Source organism: Myotis brandtii, unplaced genomic scaffold (assembly GCF_000412655.1).
Source record: "Myotis brandtii unplaced genomic scaffold, ASM41265v1 scaffold36, whole genome shotgun sequence".
Taxonomy (NCBI): domain Eukaryota; kingdom Metazoa; phylum Chordata; class Mammalia; order Chiroptera; family Vespertilionidae; genus Myotis; species Myotis brandtii.
The window spans coordinates 4,175,303-4,191,756 of NW_005363836.1; the positions used below are offsets into that span (position 1 = coordinate 4,175,303).

The 16,454-nt window shown below is 37.3% G+C and overlaps 1 protein-coding gene across 1 annotated transcript in view; it reads left to right on the forward strand.

Moving 5' to 3' along the window:
- Positions 1–16,454, forward strand: part of LOC102250129 (serine/threonine-protein kinase TNNI3K) — a 317,621-nt gene that overhangs the window by 228,657 nt on the left and 72,510 nt on the right. Inside the window, exon 22 of the mRNA XM_005871916.2 lies at positions 12,127–12,236. Coding sequence (XP_005871978.1) covers positions 12,127–12,236 — 110 coding nt within the window. The remainder of the gene's footprint in view (positions 1–12,126; positions 12,237–16,454) is intronic.

A 16,454-nucleotide genomic window follows, 5' to 3' on the forward strand; every position in this document is an offset into this window, starting at 1 on the left:
TGCAGGCCTCTCTCCAGGCCTGATCCACAGCCCCCTAGGCAATCAGTGTTGGGTCGGGGCACCCACAGCAGCCTCCGTCAGTGCTGGGCCACCACGGCAACCCAGCACTGACTTCCGGTCTGGTCGAGCTGCTGGGTTGGGGTGCCCACAGCGGCCCCAGTCAGTGCTGGGCTGCCATAGCAACCCAGCACTGACTTCCGATCTGGTCAAGCCTTCGGTCGTTAGGACCCTGGTTCTTTATTATATAGATTGCTAAAATCACTCAAGTCTTTGCATGGATGTTTCATTACTCTTAGGTAAATGCATGAGATGGATTACTAGATCTTATGTAAGAGTTTTTCCAATCGTGTTTGTGCCATTATGGATTCCCACCAGCAGTATATGAGAATCTCAGCTGCTCCATATCCTTGCCAGCACTTTTTAATTATTAAGATAAAATACCTGTCACTAGAGTAAGTGTATAATGCTATATCATTGTGGTATTGTTTTATATTTCTCTAATAACTCAAGATGTTGATAATATTTTCATGTGTTTATTTGCTGTTCACATCTCTTTCTTCAGTAAAGAGTTTGTTCAAATTGCCTTATTATTTAGCTGTAAGGGTTCTTAGGTTCTAGGTAGAACTCCTTCATTGCTATGTTTTTTGCAAGTATTTTTCTCTAGTCTGTGGCTTCCCTCCCTATTTTCTTAGCAATATCTTTTAAATAGCAGAAGTTTTTGATTTCAATAAAATCTACTTAACCAATAATTAAGTCAAATTTTTTGTGTATCCTAACATATTCCTGAGTTCCTTTTTAAAAAATTGTACAAGGTATTGGTTGAGTTTGTTATTCTTTTGTGAATTTACTGGTTTATTTTTTATATACATTTCCGGTTTGTTCAAATTGCCTTATTATTGAGCTGTAAGGGTTCTTAAGTTCTAGGTAGAACTCTTTCATCTGCTATGTTTTTTGCAAGTATTTTTCTCTAGTTAGTGGCTTACCTCCCTATTTTCTTAGCAATATCTTTTAAATAGCAGAAGTTTTTGATTTCAATAAAATCTACTTAACCAATAATTAAGTCAAATTTTTTGTGTATCCTAACAACATATTCCTGTCTCACCAATGGGCACAAAGATTTCTTCTTATATTTTGTTATAGAAAACTTATAGGTTTAAGTTTTATATTTGCGAGATTGAGGTCCTTTTTAAAAAATTGTACAAGGTATTGGTTGAGTTTGTTATTCTTTTGTGAATTTACTGGTTTATTTTTTATATACATTTCCAATTTTTCAGCATGATTAGTTGAAAAAACTGTCTCCATTAAATATGTTTGGTACCTTTTTTAAAATCAATTGACCAGATCTATGTGTATCTACTTATAAACTCTTCTGTTCCATTGATATGTCTACCTTTATATCACTACCAGACTATTGATAGACTATAGTAAGTCTTAAAATGCAATATGAACCCTCCAACTTTGTTCTTCTTTGTTAAAATTGCTTTGGGTACATGGGATCTTCCAAATGATAAACATGGTGTATTTCTCCATTCATTGGGTCTTCTTTAATTTCTGTCATCAGTGTGTTTTAGTTTTTATCATATAAACCTTGCACATATTTTTAGACCTACTTCTAAGTATTTTGTTTCTTGATGCTATTTTTTGTTAAATTTTAATGTCCAATGGTTCTTTTATAGTATAGAGATATAATTAAAATTTTTAAATAACAACCTAGTACCCTGCAAAGTTGCTAAATTAATTTATCAGTTCAAGTAGTGTTTTTTTACATTCTTTATGAATTTCCACATAGAAGATTAGGTCACCTGTGAATAAAGAAAATTTTATTTATTTATTTTCAATCCATGTGTCTTTTATATCTTTTTTTTTTATTAAATCTTTATTGTTCAGATTCTTATCAGTTCAAGTAGTGTTTTATACATTCTTTATGAATTTCTACATAGATGATTAGGTCACCTGTGAATAAAGAAAAATTTTATTTATTTCTTCTATGTGTCTTTATATCTTTTTCTTGCCTCTCACACAAGGCAAGGACCCTCAGTGTAACACTGAATAAAGTGGTGAGATATATAACTCAAATCTATCTACTTCTTGAAGTTTTATCCACCACCACCCTGGTTTAAACTGCCATCTTGGTCACTTAAATTACTGCAATAGCTATTGACTGTTCCCCTTTTATTCTTGTCCCCACTTCCTCTTTAGTCCCTATGCCTACACTGGAATGATAGTTTAAAAACAGACTTGATTATGTCACTATTTTTAAAGTTATCCGATGACTTCCCATGTTCTTAGGATTAAATCTCAAAATTCTTAATATGCCCTGCAAGACCCTAACCTTGCTTGTATCATTTAACTTCCCCAGCTCTAGTGACTCTTGCCTTCTCTTGGTGCCTTCAATATGTTGCCCTTTTGCAGTTTCTTTAATAATTCAGTTAATGATGACACCACAAAGATTGCTTTGAGGATTAAATGAGATGATGCTTGTGACTGAACTTTGTCAATTGAAAACTCTGCAAATGTAAGATGAAAGATAAGGGCGAAAGGTAATACAGGGTTCGGGCTTCCTAGGATTCTATACTTGAGTGGAACTCATTCTCCAAGAAGCCCATACAGACACTGCAAGTCACCTTGGCTCTTCTCTTTCCTGATTTTTTTCCTTCTCTCCTCCCTTCCTCTCTTTTTTCCTTTCTTCATCCCCCCCCCACTTTGCTTATTTTCAGTCTCACTTTCTAAATATTTCAAATCTATACACTTACCACCCTCTTTACTGCTACTTTTTATTTCACATGCAGAATAGTGTGCAGTATCATACGGGTATCCTTGTCTCCAGTTTTGCTCAGCATTTTTTCCTCACCAACTGCCATTCTATAACTAGATTTAGCTTTCTAAAAACTCAAATTTGATCATCTGGCTTCCCTTACTTAAAATCTCTAATGTTTTTTCTTTGCTCTTAAGATAAAAACAAAATTCCTAAAAACAATCCACATAATTATGCCCCTGCTTTTCTCCCCCATCTCCCTGCTGCCACTTGCAGCCTCTCATCTATGTTCCAGCCACTTTTCTATTTCATTTCCCCAACATGCCCCATTTCCTCTCACGTCCATGTCATTTGTCAGAGATACTCTGCCCCTCTTTTCATCATACTAACTCCAATTTACTTTAGGTCTTCAATAGTACTTCTTCCAAAAACATCTTCCTTAATTCTTCAATATTGACTTAAGCTCAGTCTCCTCCCTGCCCTAAGTCATCATTTATCATAGTATTTACATTTCACTCATACGGTTTTGTTGTTTTCTCTACTCTTTATTATACTTTGCAAATTAAAAAATGAATATTTCAAAGAGATGGAGATTCCCTCTCTCGTGTACCCACAGAAACATTTATTGCTTTTGGAGGAGAATATTACATAATAGAACAGTTAAAAGTCTTGCCTAAGAATAACTGGATTCCAATATCCCAGATATTAGAATTTATAGTACGTTATTAGAAAGAGAGTGCGCCTATGATAGATGCTGCATTTTTAAAAGTGGGACAGTAGCCATGCATCAAGAAACGAGACTGTTAATATCATTGCAGTGGTTAGGCAATCTAGCATATGTTTAGCAATAAATCATGTGAAGCATCACATTCAGTATAAGCTGCATATTAGCCATTTACCATGAGGAACAAATCCATGACTACAATGTGGGACAGCATTATCAATTACAGTAATAGCAACATTACACATGGCTCATCCTCCTGGATATGGCAGAATCCTATCTCCTGGGAGAAATATAAAAGTAGGGCACAAATATTAGCATTGACTCTTCTGCAAGTAATGGGTATGCATTCAGAAAAACTTGTATTCAGGGTCTCTTTTACATAGTATATTTTTAACTTAACCTTATAATTCCAGGTTTCGAAAGAACTATGCCCACAGGGCCAGCAGAAGCAGGCAAGTGTTCTACACAGCACAGTGTGATGAACAGGAAATCACGTGTTCTGACGCAATGGGGCAGGGGCTCACAGCTCCAGCCAAATAACACCATGAAGGAACACAGGGTGCCTGCTCACTGTTACCATATCAACTAATTTCTATGTATTTGTTTAAAAATTTAAAGATGTTAGGATGTTGGCCATTAACTCAATTCTTAAGGAATTTTCCAGGCTAACAGTGTATGGGCTACAGAACATTTGCATAATGTATAAGAACATGAATCTTGTGACCTCATGTAAGCTACTTACACAAGCTGTAGTTTAGTACTTCGGTTTCTTTCTTTTTAAGGTGGTGATAATAACGGGACCTACCTCAAAGGGTTTGGATGGTGGCTGACATTAGTAAACACTCAATAAATAAGTATTAGCTGTTATTATTATTGTCTTTAGGTGATCATTTAGTGCTCCTCTGGCCAAGAATGGTGCTAGAATAAGAGGAAAACAAAAAGGAATAGGGCATTGCCAGGCCCTCATAGTACAGAGAAGGCCTAACTATACTGAAGCACGGTGTGCTTATGATGCTCCCAGGAGGGTCTCCTGCCCAGACTGGTGGTGGCAAAAGGATATCAAGGAAGGATTCTTAGAGCAGCTGATACCTGAACTCCATCTTTAAAGATGAGTACGAATTCAATAGGTAAATAGTGGGGAGATAGAGAAGATGTCCCAGCAGAAAACAGCATGGGCAAGGTTCAGAGGTAGGAGAGAGCCACAAATACAGTCAAACCTCAGTTCTCCAACGTCTCCCATCTTGAACAATTCAGTTCTGGACTAAGTTGTTCACAGGAAAAATGTCCTGGTTGTGGAACAAAATTTAGGTTTTCTTTCTGACAACCCCTTCATGCTGATACATCAGCTTGACAAAAAGCATCCCTCAGGCAACAAAGGACAGAATGTGAGTCCGTTTACCACTAACCCTCCTGTGTTTAACATCACAGGAAATTGTGCTGTGAATATTTTTGTGGGTTTGTTTGTTCGTTTTTGTTTTGTTTGTTTGTTTGTTTTGCTTTAGTTGCTGGTGAAATGGATGACTAGCACAATTTTAAAACATAAAGAGGCCAGCAAGAGTGCTGATGTTGCTAAGGTTGTAAAAGAAACAATGATCACAGGCAGTTGAAGAGTTAAAAAAACAACTGTTGTTGATTTGGATAAAGGAAAAGCAATTAGCCGGTGACAACATTCCTGAGACAGTGATATGTGAACAAGCCAGATGCTGCACACTGACCTCCTGAAAGACACCCCTGAGCCCAGCGCTGAAAGTGATTCCTTTAATGCTAGTAGGGGGTGGCTCATAAATTTAAGAAAAGAAGTATTTGTTTATAGATTAAACAGTAGAGTAAACATGTACTGTATATAAGAAAGGTTAAAACATGAATCATTAGGTGGTCTAGAACATTCATTCCATTTACAGTATTTCTAATGGGAAAAAAATGATTCATTTTTTTAATAAATCGCTTCTTGAATGGCCTTCCAGAATGAATTAAGTTTGAGAAAAAAGGTTCCACTGTAATACAACAGGGATGAATCAGAGACTAAAAGGGGATCAGGAGCAAGACATGCTGTAAATGTAAAACTAGAGCCAGATGGTGGAAGGGCCTTGTGTGTCAATAATGAAAGACACTGTAGGATTTTAAGTAGGGTAATAGTACCATTATATTATTATTTTTAAGATGCTACAAAGCAAAAGCTGGATTGAGAGATTCAAAGCATAGGCAAGGAAATCAAGTAATAAAGAAGAGAATGTATAAAACCTTAACTGGAGTAGTGGCTTCGGAAGAGAAAGGAGAGGTTGGCTTCAGAAGATTTTAATAAAACTTGCTGATAGATTGAGGTGGGAGCACATTGGGGGAGGGGAGATGGAAGAAGTCGAAGATGACTTACAGACTTCTGGCTTAGCCAGCAGGAGCATGACGCATATAGGAAGAGAGCAAATTTGTGAGAGAAATGATTAGATTCGAAGGAGAAGGAGCCAACGTCTGAAGCCAAGCAGAGAGGAAAGAACCAGGCAAAATAAAAAAGGAGCTGGTATGACCTGGCAAACAAGAACTGTCTTGGATACTCATCAGAGAAAGAAACCAACACCTGCTTCTCCAATTTGATTTCTCCCCTGGGCCTGTCGCCCCTGATATGTCATGAAAAACTAAAAAAGAAATCTGGGATGAATTAATCCATCAATATAAATTGTATCCAATCCATTTTCTTCTAACCAGGTAACCAATTTTGCAGATCACTTTCAGATTAGAGTTTGGGGCCAAAGAAGAGAGCCTCTCGTTTTCCTTTTGTTTTCCTGTGTGGTGCCAGCTGGTTCATGAGGAGACTCAACTCTGTGCCCTGGGATTCCTTAATGCCAGGCTCTAAGTCTGCAGTGTGACAGCAAATTAAGAACATCTGCCAATTTATTCTAGCCAGATTTGGGTGAGACTTCATATTGAGACGTTAACTCAGAGTTGCAAACTGCAGTCCGGGAACCAAATATGGCTTGCAGACATTTTTATGTCTCACATATGGCTTTAAAACATAGGAATTGAAGTACATTTAGAGACGCAGTTATGTCATAGGTCTCATATTTATAGCCATTTGCTACCCCTGCTTAAATATTTGATAATTATGTTCTTCTCCATATATGTTTAGGATCCTAAAACATCATACATATAATAACCTCAAAAGGCATAAGCACATGGATGATGTGGACTGTGTGTTGTCAAGTTATAGGAAAATAGGAGTGAGCTAAAGTTCTGAAATCTTATGTTTGCTGCGCTAACCCTTATCAGTTTTTCACTGAGAAGAGCGGAGCCAGCCAATAACTACACAGATCAAATCGGTCCAATGGATGGTGATATTTCTATGAATATAGCTGATATTAACATCCCAATACTTCATTACACTGACAAAGATTGCAATGAGAACAGACAATGGTGCAAATTAATCTATTCTTCTGACAGTCTGTAATGAGAATGGGATGTGGTTTAAAAAATTAAGCCATTCTTAGTACAATCTCAAGATTGCAATCTCATGGTCTCTCTCAGATGCTCTACGCTCTGGTGATACATCATTGAAAAGTGTCAGTTCAACAAAGAATGTCTTCGCTCTTGCTGAGACAGTAGAATGCCTGTGCTTTGTTTCACCACACCCTGCCCATTAAAAACAATGAAGTTGAATCAATTGTGTTTTTCGGAACACACATACACACAATCCAAATTGGAAAAAACAACAACATTCTGGCAATTTTCTCTTAGTCAAAACTTGGAAACAAAACATGGTACTTTATTGCTCTCCTTTTTAAAATGTGCATGCCTAGATTTCCTCTTATAAAACATAGGAGAATAAGAGATTGATTACTTTAGGGATTCAAAATCTAGTACCAATTTATCCATAAGCAATGCAGAGCTAATTAAGTTCATCATGAAGAGCTGCATAGTCATCCTCTCCCCAATGGCCGTGGTTTATAGCCTTGTAATTCACACTAACTCAATGCAATGTTTTACTTGGTGTTCAAGCCCAAAGAAAACCTCAAAAGGAACTAAGATTTCTGGTCTAGACAGGACAGAAAACATACAACAGTTCTCTAGGCTCAGGATAAAAGGAATCAGAAAGACCCTTGGAGATGTAGGTAATAACTATAGCAAGAACAGCAGCTAACCCTATGTGGGACCGACAATGTGTCAGATGCTTTATGTATTCTGTCTCTTCTAATTCCAAGGGTATCCTGTGGTTTGGATCCTATTTGGGTAAGATATATGCTCAGTGTCACATGCTAGTAAGAGGTATAGCCAAAATTTAAGTGTATGGCTCCCTGTCCCCAAAGCCTATGGTTGTCACCATTACACTACGTCCTAACTGCTCTCTAGAAATTAAGACTCACAGAAGCAAATTAGCTTAATTAGGATCTTCCAGAGAGTTCAAAGTAAAGCCAGACTGGAAATTAAGCCTCCACATTTTCTTGTTAAGGGCATTTCTTAACAGTCATACTGCTTCAGTTTATGGAAGCCCCTCCTCCCCAAAGGCTTTGAACAAAAGATAGTATTATGTACTAAATACGCTGCCAGATCTCAACAACTGACCTAATTATATTGTAAGTTGATATTAAACTAAACATTATATTCATTCTGCAATGTTTCTTGGTGAATAGGAATTATTCTCAGTCCTAAAAACATAATAATGAGCAAGATATTAATTGGCATTAATCCTTCATCTTCACTTGTTTGTACAAATACTGTTTCCTGACTTCTATTTACCATGATTTATGTTATTTTCAGTGAACCCTTATTTTGAACTATCGCATTTATTGATTCATTCAGTGCATATCTATTGAATGCCTTGTAATTGCCTGTCACTGTGCTGAGCACAGGAGATACCATGGTGAAAACACACAGTCACTGACCTCAAGAAACTTGTGATGTATTTGCAGAGGCAAACAAATGAAGAGGTAATGCAGTGTAAAGCATTATGCTGTGGCAGGACACAGGAAGGATACCCATAGTTTAGAGGTCATCTAAACTATGACCTAAGTGACAGTAGATGTAATGCAAGAAAAGAGGGAAGGGAAGAGGACTCCAGGAAAAAGAAATCACATTTCACAAGGAAACTATGAAAAACAGAGGGAAAATCCAGTAACTCATTTCTTCATTAATTAAGCATCTATTTACCATATTTTATTGAAAAGTGTAACACTTTATTTTTTTTTTAGCCTACTATCATTCACATAGAATGTTCAATACATTTTGTCACATGAATAAATGAATGAAGGCTATCACATGTTGTGCTTAATGCCTGGTCTCTTCTTCACGGGCCTCTTTTGAGAGACAACACTGGCAATCTCCATTCATAGCTTTGCTTTTCTTGATAATGTTTTGATTTAAAAAAAAATGAAGCACTGGAATCCACAGATCGACAGCAGTGCTGTGTAAACCCTTGAGGCTGACTCACAACATTGTGTTTAATTCAACCTCTTTGGGGATAATGGGAGTGAGAGACAATGATGCACTAGAATTGTGTTGTCTGATATGGACGTCATCAGACACACATGGCTATTTCAATTTATATTAATCAAAATTAAATTAAATTAAAATGTCAGCTTCTCAGTTACACTAGCCATATTTTTATGTGCCTAATAGCCACATGCTATTGTGAATGGCGCAGAGTAACATTTTCATCATTGCAAAACGTTCTATTCAACAGCCCTACTCTAGAAACTAGATTGTAAGCTTTACTAAACTATTGAAAATTATTTCAGGGTAGTGCTGATGAAAGAATAGGTGCTCAATACAAAGTTATTGATATTTTTAATGTAGCCTTATTCCCTTTTAATAGCACAGTTTTCTTTGTGAAAGTAGAAACCAAGATTTACATAAATCATTTAACATATTTCATGTAGCAATCAAGGTAAAATATGATTAATGGGCTTACAGTAACTTTTCTGAATCTGGAATACCAGAAAATTTCCCAGCTGTTAGTGTAGCATGGCTACTTAGGCAAGATTGACAGAGCAATCTCAAAGGTGACAAATTTCAATCCCATGACCCCTCATGTAGCATTGCCCGCTTTATGGCGGAGGGGCTAATGAGTAGTACCACTGCCAAGAGTGCATAAAGCAAAAGGGAGAAGGAGATGCCAAGGCCTTGCAGAATCTACTTTGAATAATGAAGAATTAAATATCATTCATCTTAAACTGATTTTCCAGACGCAGTGCCAAGAAGCAAACAAGTAACTTTATATGCTTGATATCAGAGTCTAAAAGAGTTTCAGAGGAGACGTTTGGCACCTGCATCTGAGTTTAACACACTTTATGAATAGTCCCTCCCCACCCATTAGGATGTGTATAATTAGTTTAAATATGTGCACAACACTGGTTTATGTGCTTATAGCTGCTCCAGCTCAACAATATCCAAATGGTCATCAGTTTGTTTGCTTATTTATTTACCACATTCTAAAAATAATGAAAAATAGTCAAGAGTGGCTGATGGAAGGAGCCTAAATGCCTAGGTTTTTTTTTTTTTTTTAACACAAAAGACACATTTTATGTCATGTTAAGTTTGCTGCACATGATCTGATTGGTCTTTTTCCCCCCTCAGTGTTAGCAACCATAACTCTATCTGATAGTGCTAGAAATCGTGGGCAAATGTGACAGTGCTACTATTCTACAAAGGAATTGGAGAGAAAAGAGGAAATGAAATTTTTGACTGCCCTCTATCTGAAACCATTGTATGATTAGAACAGCTGTTGAAATGAAATATTAAAATGGTAGGCAGGTAAAGGGCATGAACTGAGACTTTAAAGACAAATAATAAATGTTTGGAAAAATATTAAGCCTTATATTTATCAAAGAACAAAATTTAAACAACTGCAAATGAGCTGATATATTTACCTCTCATATTAGCAGAGTCTATCATAAAGTGAGAAAACCTAATTCTGGTGCAGGTATAATAAAAACCTTCTTACACACTTGGTATTGAACTTATAATATAGCACAATTATTCAGGAAAACAGTTGAACAGGATGTATTAAACATCTTTAATTATCCTCTTAGATATATTAATTTCACCTCTCAAAATATCATAAGTAATCTGTGAAATCAAGAAAGTCATATTGAAAAGACATTCTTTGAAGTGTTTGCAGCCAAATTTAAGCAACTTAAAATTGAGGAATGATTAAGCAAATCACACTAAATGTAGAGTCATTAAAAATATGTTAACATGGAATTTTAATAACATTGTAAATGCTTATATTTAATTTAAGGGGGAAAGTATTACATAATTGTATATTAGACATAAGCTCAATTATATAAATATTATATAAGAAGTATTCAAAATATTTTAGCACTTGTTTCCTCTGAATAAAATTTTATCCTTTATAATTCTCTTAATTTTCTAAAATTCTACAAAGAATAAGTATAAACTTTACATTTGGCAAAATTAGATACTAATTCTGACTGACCCATAAATACTAAGTTACACTGCATATAATTTCACTAGATCAGATCTATAAACAGAATTTAATTGGAGAAAACTGAGATGGAGAAGTAGTGGGTGAGGTCAGACCTCAAGGCACTAAGATATAGACAGATGCTTATGACACCACAATCTAGAAGACAGGAAGCAGCAATGCCCTGGATCTTTAGCCTCCCACAGGCTCAGAGCAGTCTTTCTAGGGAAGAAAAAGAGCCTCATGTGTTGTTCACAAAGTATTTTCAATGTGAAGTGGCTGAAGAGAGCATGGAATCTAGAACTATGGGCTGCAGCAACTACTAGTGATATTTAATTTTTTTCTAAATTGAAAACTTGTTATATACACACACCCCACACATAACAGTAACACACACCATACCTTGCGCAGTTTTTAGAGGGATTGGAAGAGCTTATGTCTGTAAATACCATGATGCCTGATACAAAATGTATTTAATAAAAGTAGCTATCAGCTTGGTTTCCAAGGGAGTAGAGAAATCACTGGTTGCAGAACAGAAAAATAATCAGCAATCAGTAATCGGCAGCAAAGTCCCAAGAATCATAACACAGTAATGGGGAGTTCGTGATGAGCAATATTCAGAAATCCAAACAGGCAGGCAGCACCAGGGAGTTCAATCAATGAGTGGTCTTAGCTAAAAAGATGAATCTGAAGTCTCTGATATTTTTTAATATTTGTAAATATTAAAAATTAAAATCCTAACATTCTTGTAACCAGGGATTTGAGCTTAAAAAATAACCTATATTGCCCAAGTTATTCAAAGTGCAAAGTTCAGTGGCACCCCATTTCTTGCTATGTGTAGAGTAAGCTCGTTAGCCTGAGATTTATGGCTTTGTACAGCCTGGTCCAATCTGCCTTCCAGTCGTTATTTCCTATAACAGTATGTACCTACCCTATCCTTCAGACACACACACTCAATCACTTGCTATTTGCATGTTCCTTTGTATGCTCCTTTGCTCCTGTTTATATTCCTTCTGCTCACTATTTGATTGCACAACCAAATGAATGAATTTATAAAGATACACTTTCAGTATCAAATTATCCAATGTTTTGTTTACCCTTTAAAAATAATCATAGGAATCTTTTTGATTCTCTCCTGACGATGTACAGATTGATCCCTGATTATTGTTGCCTGTTCATATGTTTCTTGAAATGAACATGTGAGCTTCAAAACTGACGTGATCCTTTGGCTTGCAGCGGCAGCAGCGGCAGACATGGCTTACCACCACATCAGACCTCCCATTGGCTATTCGATTCCCAAGCCCATCTCATCTCTGCTGATGCGAGGGTGGAATGCATGTCCTGAAGTGAGTCATTTCTATTTCCTCCTAGAAAATGTGTTATGGTCAAAATCTGTCACAAATAGTGTAACACCAAAGTCTTCTTTCAGGGTGTATTTTAAGGCTGTCGAGGCAGGAAGACTGATCTGCCTTCTGCTCTTTCATCACTAATTGCCTCAAGAAGTCTGAGTATCTCATATTTCTTTGCTGCTGCTCTCTGATTTTGAAATGTTTCTCACAGTTGATTAGTAAAAGAAAAACCAGGGGATGACAGATGATTCACACTCTCATCTTAGCTGCAATTTTATTAACTATGCTTCAGCCACATTTAGTCATTTTCTGAAAAAAAAAAAAAAACAAGTTTAGCCCGAGACACGGGCCTTGGGGCAGAGGCCCCGGGACAAGAGGGCCCTACAGCACTGGGTCCAGAAGGAGGCAGCAGACTGGCCCTAGTCCTTCCTGAGTGGCTGTGATAAAGTGGTTAAGAGCATAGATTTAGAGTTCAAATGAAGGGATTGATATTATGGAAGGAATAAGTAAAATACGATATGTAACCATTTTAAAATATGATCATTGATCTAAGAGAGTAGAAGGAAATAGTCACATAATCCCAGAATGAAATTGCAGACCATCTGTCTGCAGGAAAGGATTCTTCTTTGTACCAGGCAGACTGATGTCTACTTTGTCCTCAGAGACTGACAAAGGAGGAGATTCCATAACTTCTCTCCTGAGAGCACAGTTTAGTACAGTGTCTGAGTCCCTCTGACAGTCGGTTTTGTTGTCGATTGAATTCCTTGTGTCTAGACGTCAGTCCACATTGATTCTTCTGAGTGGAGAGAATTAGTTCACATTCTTCACACTGGAGCTCCTTATACAGAAAGGCCTAACAGCCCTTATTCATCCAGCTCCAACCACCCTCGTTATTGCTGTCTTTTTCTTATAGGTCTTTGTTTCTGATCCTTCCCAGGCACTTTATCTCTCTTTGACAAAGAAAGGAGCAGAAAAAGGGAGGGAGGCTATTGTTATCCCAGGAAGCATCTCACCACAGGAGAAATAGAAGAAGCCCCAGTCCAGATGTTAGGAAGGAGAAGGCAACTTTCCTATTCATTTTCAAAAGGCAAAACCCAGACCAAGTCCATACTCAATCCCACAAGTGCACAGAGAACTCTTATGAAGAAAAATGAAGACTATTGTGGGACATGAATTGAGTATCTCAGAAGAAATAACTTCTACTCCTGACCACTTAATCTGACAGATTACATATTTATTTGTGTAGAATCTTTTCTCAGTATCAGAATGTTAGCTTCATAAAATCAGGGACTTGTTTTTGTGTGTTACTTTTGTTTTGTTTGCTGTTATAATCTCAGCACCCAGAACCATACCTAGTAGATGCTCAAAAACATTTGTTGAGTAAATGAATGAATATCACTATTGCTTATCAGTGCCTCCAATCATCTCATCTGGACTTTGATGTCCAGAAAAACATGTCTTAAAAATTACATGTTTTAAGATAGTTTGGGATAAGCTTTCATTGTCTCTCTGTATGAACTTTAGATATATTTTCTAGAAATAAATATGCCAGATACCTACTCCAGAATTTCCTTCTGTATGTGGGATATGAGCTCTTCCAAGGTATAACACAAAATACCAGTCCAGGGAATCCCTTTTGCTTTTATGAACTGACTTTTCATGATTATAGGTAAGGGACATATGGAAGTTTTAATTTGGGGATAAAAACTAGTCATTGGAAGCTTCTAAAAGTATTTTGGGGGTAGAATGGATGTCTAAGTAACAGATTGGGAAATGATAAAGAGAACCAGAATAGGGCCAAAAGAGGGAATATATTATACACACCAACACACACATATACACTAAGAAGCCAAAAATCAAGTACTTAGTGGAAATGTTTTATTGCTAAGCAGTGAAGACTTTCAAACATAGGTCTGGGCTCCGGGGATGAGGTTCACGGAAGAGAATAGGGAGAAAGCAGAGTAGGAAATCAAAGTCACCAATTGGCAACATCTGGGCTTGTCACTCGAGTGGACTCTGGGTTGGTTGTGGTATCCTCCTCAGCATTATGAAATTGATCTTCTTCTGTATGTGACATGCCTGAGTCGTCATTACATGGCCCAGTACGGTCTTCACCATGTCAGTAGGCTGATAGTGAAGAAAAAGGGAACAATGGGCTAGTTTTCGTTTTTTCCTCCAACAATTATTTATTGAGTCTCTACTGTATGCAGCCCCAGGAATAGGTGCTGGGGTTCCATGGAGATATGCGTTCAATGGAGTTTAAGGCCTAGTGGTCAAATGAAGATTAACCAGATAAGCATATGAACATTTTTTAAAGTACAAGCTAAGATAGAGGAAAAAAGATTAGATGAGAATACACACTAAAGAATACTAGCAAGTGGGGAACACAGAGCTAGTGCAGGTCAGATAAGGCTCCCTGGAAGAAACCACATTTGAAATGAGATCATAAACATAAACAGGAGTTTGCTCAATGAAGGTGGTTGGTGAGAGATAAAAACAAAAACAAACAAACAAACAAAAAAACAGTCCCCAAAAAAGAGAACATGTGCAGATTTGTTGTGAGAATACACAGGGGAGAGACTCAGTTATTGAAACATGGTAGCCACTGAGGGGTTAAGTCTTATACCAGGCACCATATGAAACAATTCATCTTTAGATCTAAGACAGTAACATCATGCTGTCCTGGTCATTATTTTTTAGATCATCAACTTCACTACTCATTTTTTCTCTTATGTCTATTTTTGCCTCAATTCTTGAATTCAAGTCACCTTATTGCTTTTCATGTGTGTCTTCTTAGTGAAGACCCATAAAGATAAACCATAATCAAGATCCATAAAGATAAAAGAAAATGAGAATGCCAGCCTATTGGAGATGGAAATGCTTATTGAAAAACAGTGAGAGGTGGGAGAAAGTCCTCATAGTAAAATGGGATCAGATTTTAGAAAGCCTTGGAACCCAGAATAGGAAATCTGGACCTGAAATTATCAGCAAGTGTATTTTTGTCTCGAAAGCAGTGAAAGAAACATGATTAAAAGGTCATTTTTTAAATTCATCTCAGTTTGGTATGAGAGATTTATTCATTTGAAGAAGTGTATGTAGCTCCATAGTGAGGCAGGCACTGCATTACCTGCTAGTGTGCTTTCAAAGAGCTAAGCATTGTTTCTTCATGTGTGGGCTGCATATCACATGCTCCAGAGTACCCTGGAATGTTTGTTAAAACGAAGATTCTGGGGCCCTATTCTAAATCTACTGAACCAAATCTCTGCCATGGAGTGGGAACTCACATTTTAACAAGCACCCCAGGTAATTTGTGCTCCATAAAGACAAAGAACGAGTGGGCTGAACGGAAGCAAAAGACACTGAAGTCAGAGCATCCAGCGAGGCTGCTAGTGCAGTAATCCAGTTGATTACAACACAAAGACTACAATGGTTACCATGGGGATTCAGAAGCAGGGGGAAACCTGAGAACTACTTCAAAGGAGACGGAACATCATAAGGAGGTGAAAGACTGGACTTAGGAAATGGAAGAGAGAAAAGAGTCCAAGCACTGTCATCCCGGACTTCTGAGACGCTGCCAGGGACCAGAGCACTCATTAGGCCCATAGATATCAGGGATATTGTTGGCAGCGAGAGGAGAACAAAACCAAGGGCTCTGCATGAAGGTGAAGGTGCTTAAAAATATAAGCAAAGGAAAAAGAAAAGATAGCTAACAAGGAAAAAATAACCTGTTCTACACAACGGAGGGAGCTGTCAATTAGAATAAAGTTATTGGGCAAGAAGTCAGCAGAGACGCTCCTCTCACCTTAAAGGTGCTTAACAAAATGAAGTGGGGACAGGGGAGGCAGACAGATGGCCCAGGATGGAAGCTCAAGCAGAGAGTCGGAACAAAAATAGAGGGGAGAGGAGTTGGAAGTTATAACCAAGAAAATTTTGGATCCTGGGAGAAAAGAGAAAGAAGAGCGATCATAAGGTTAGGGACTTTCAAAATAAGAAAATTGTCATTTGCTGGCAGTTTTGAATAGGAAAGAAAACAGAAGGTAGGTGGGGCATGTAAGCATTACTTACATGGTTCTAATCATCTTTTAAGCTTTATAATATTGCCAACTGTTAGACATAGAGACCTAGACAGATAAAGAGGTGAAAAGGAAGTTAGTTGCCTTTGCAACCTCCTTTTTTCCCCAATATGAAATGTAAAATAGTCTATGCCTTGACGAT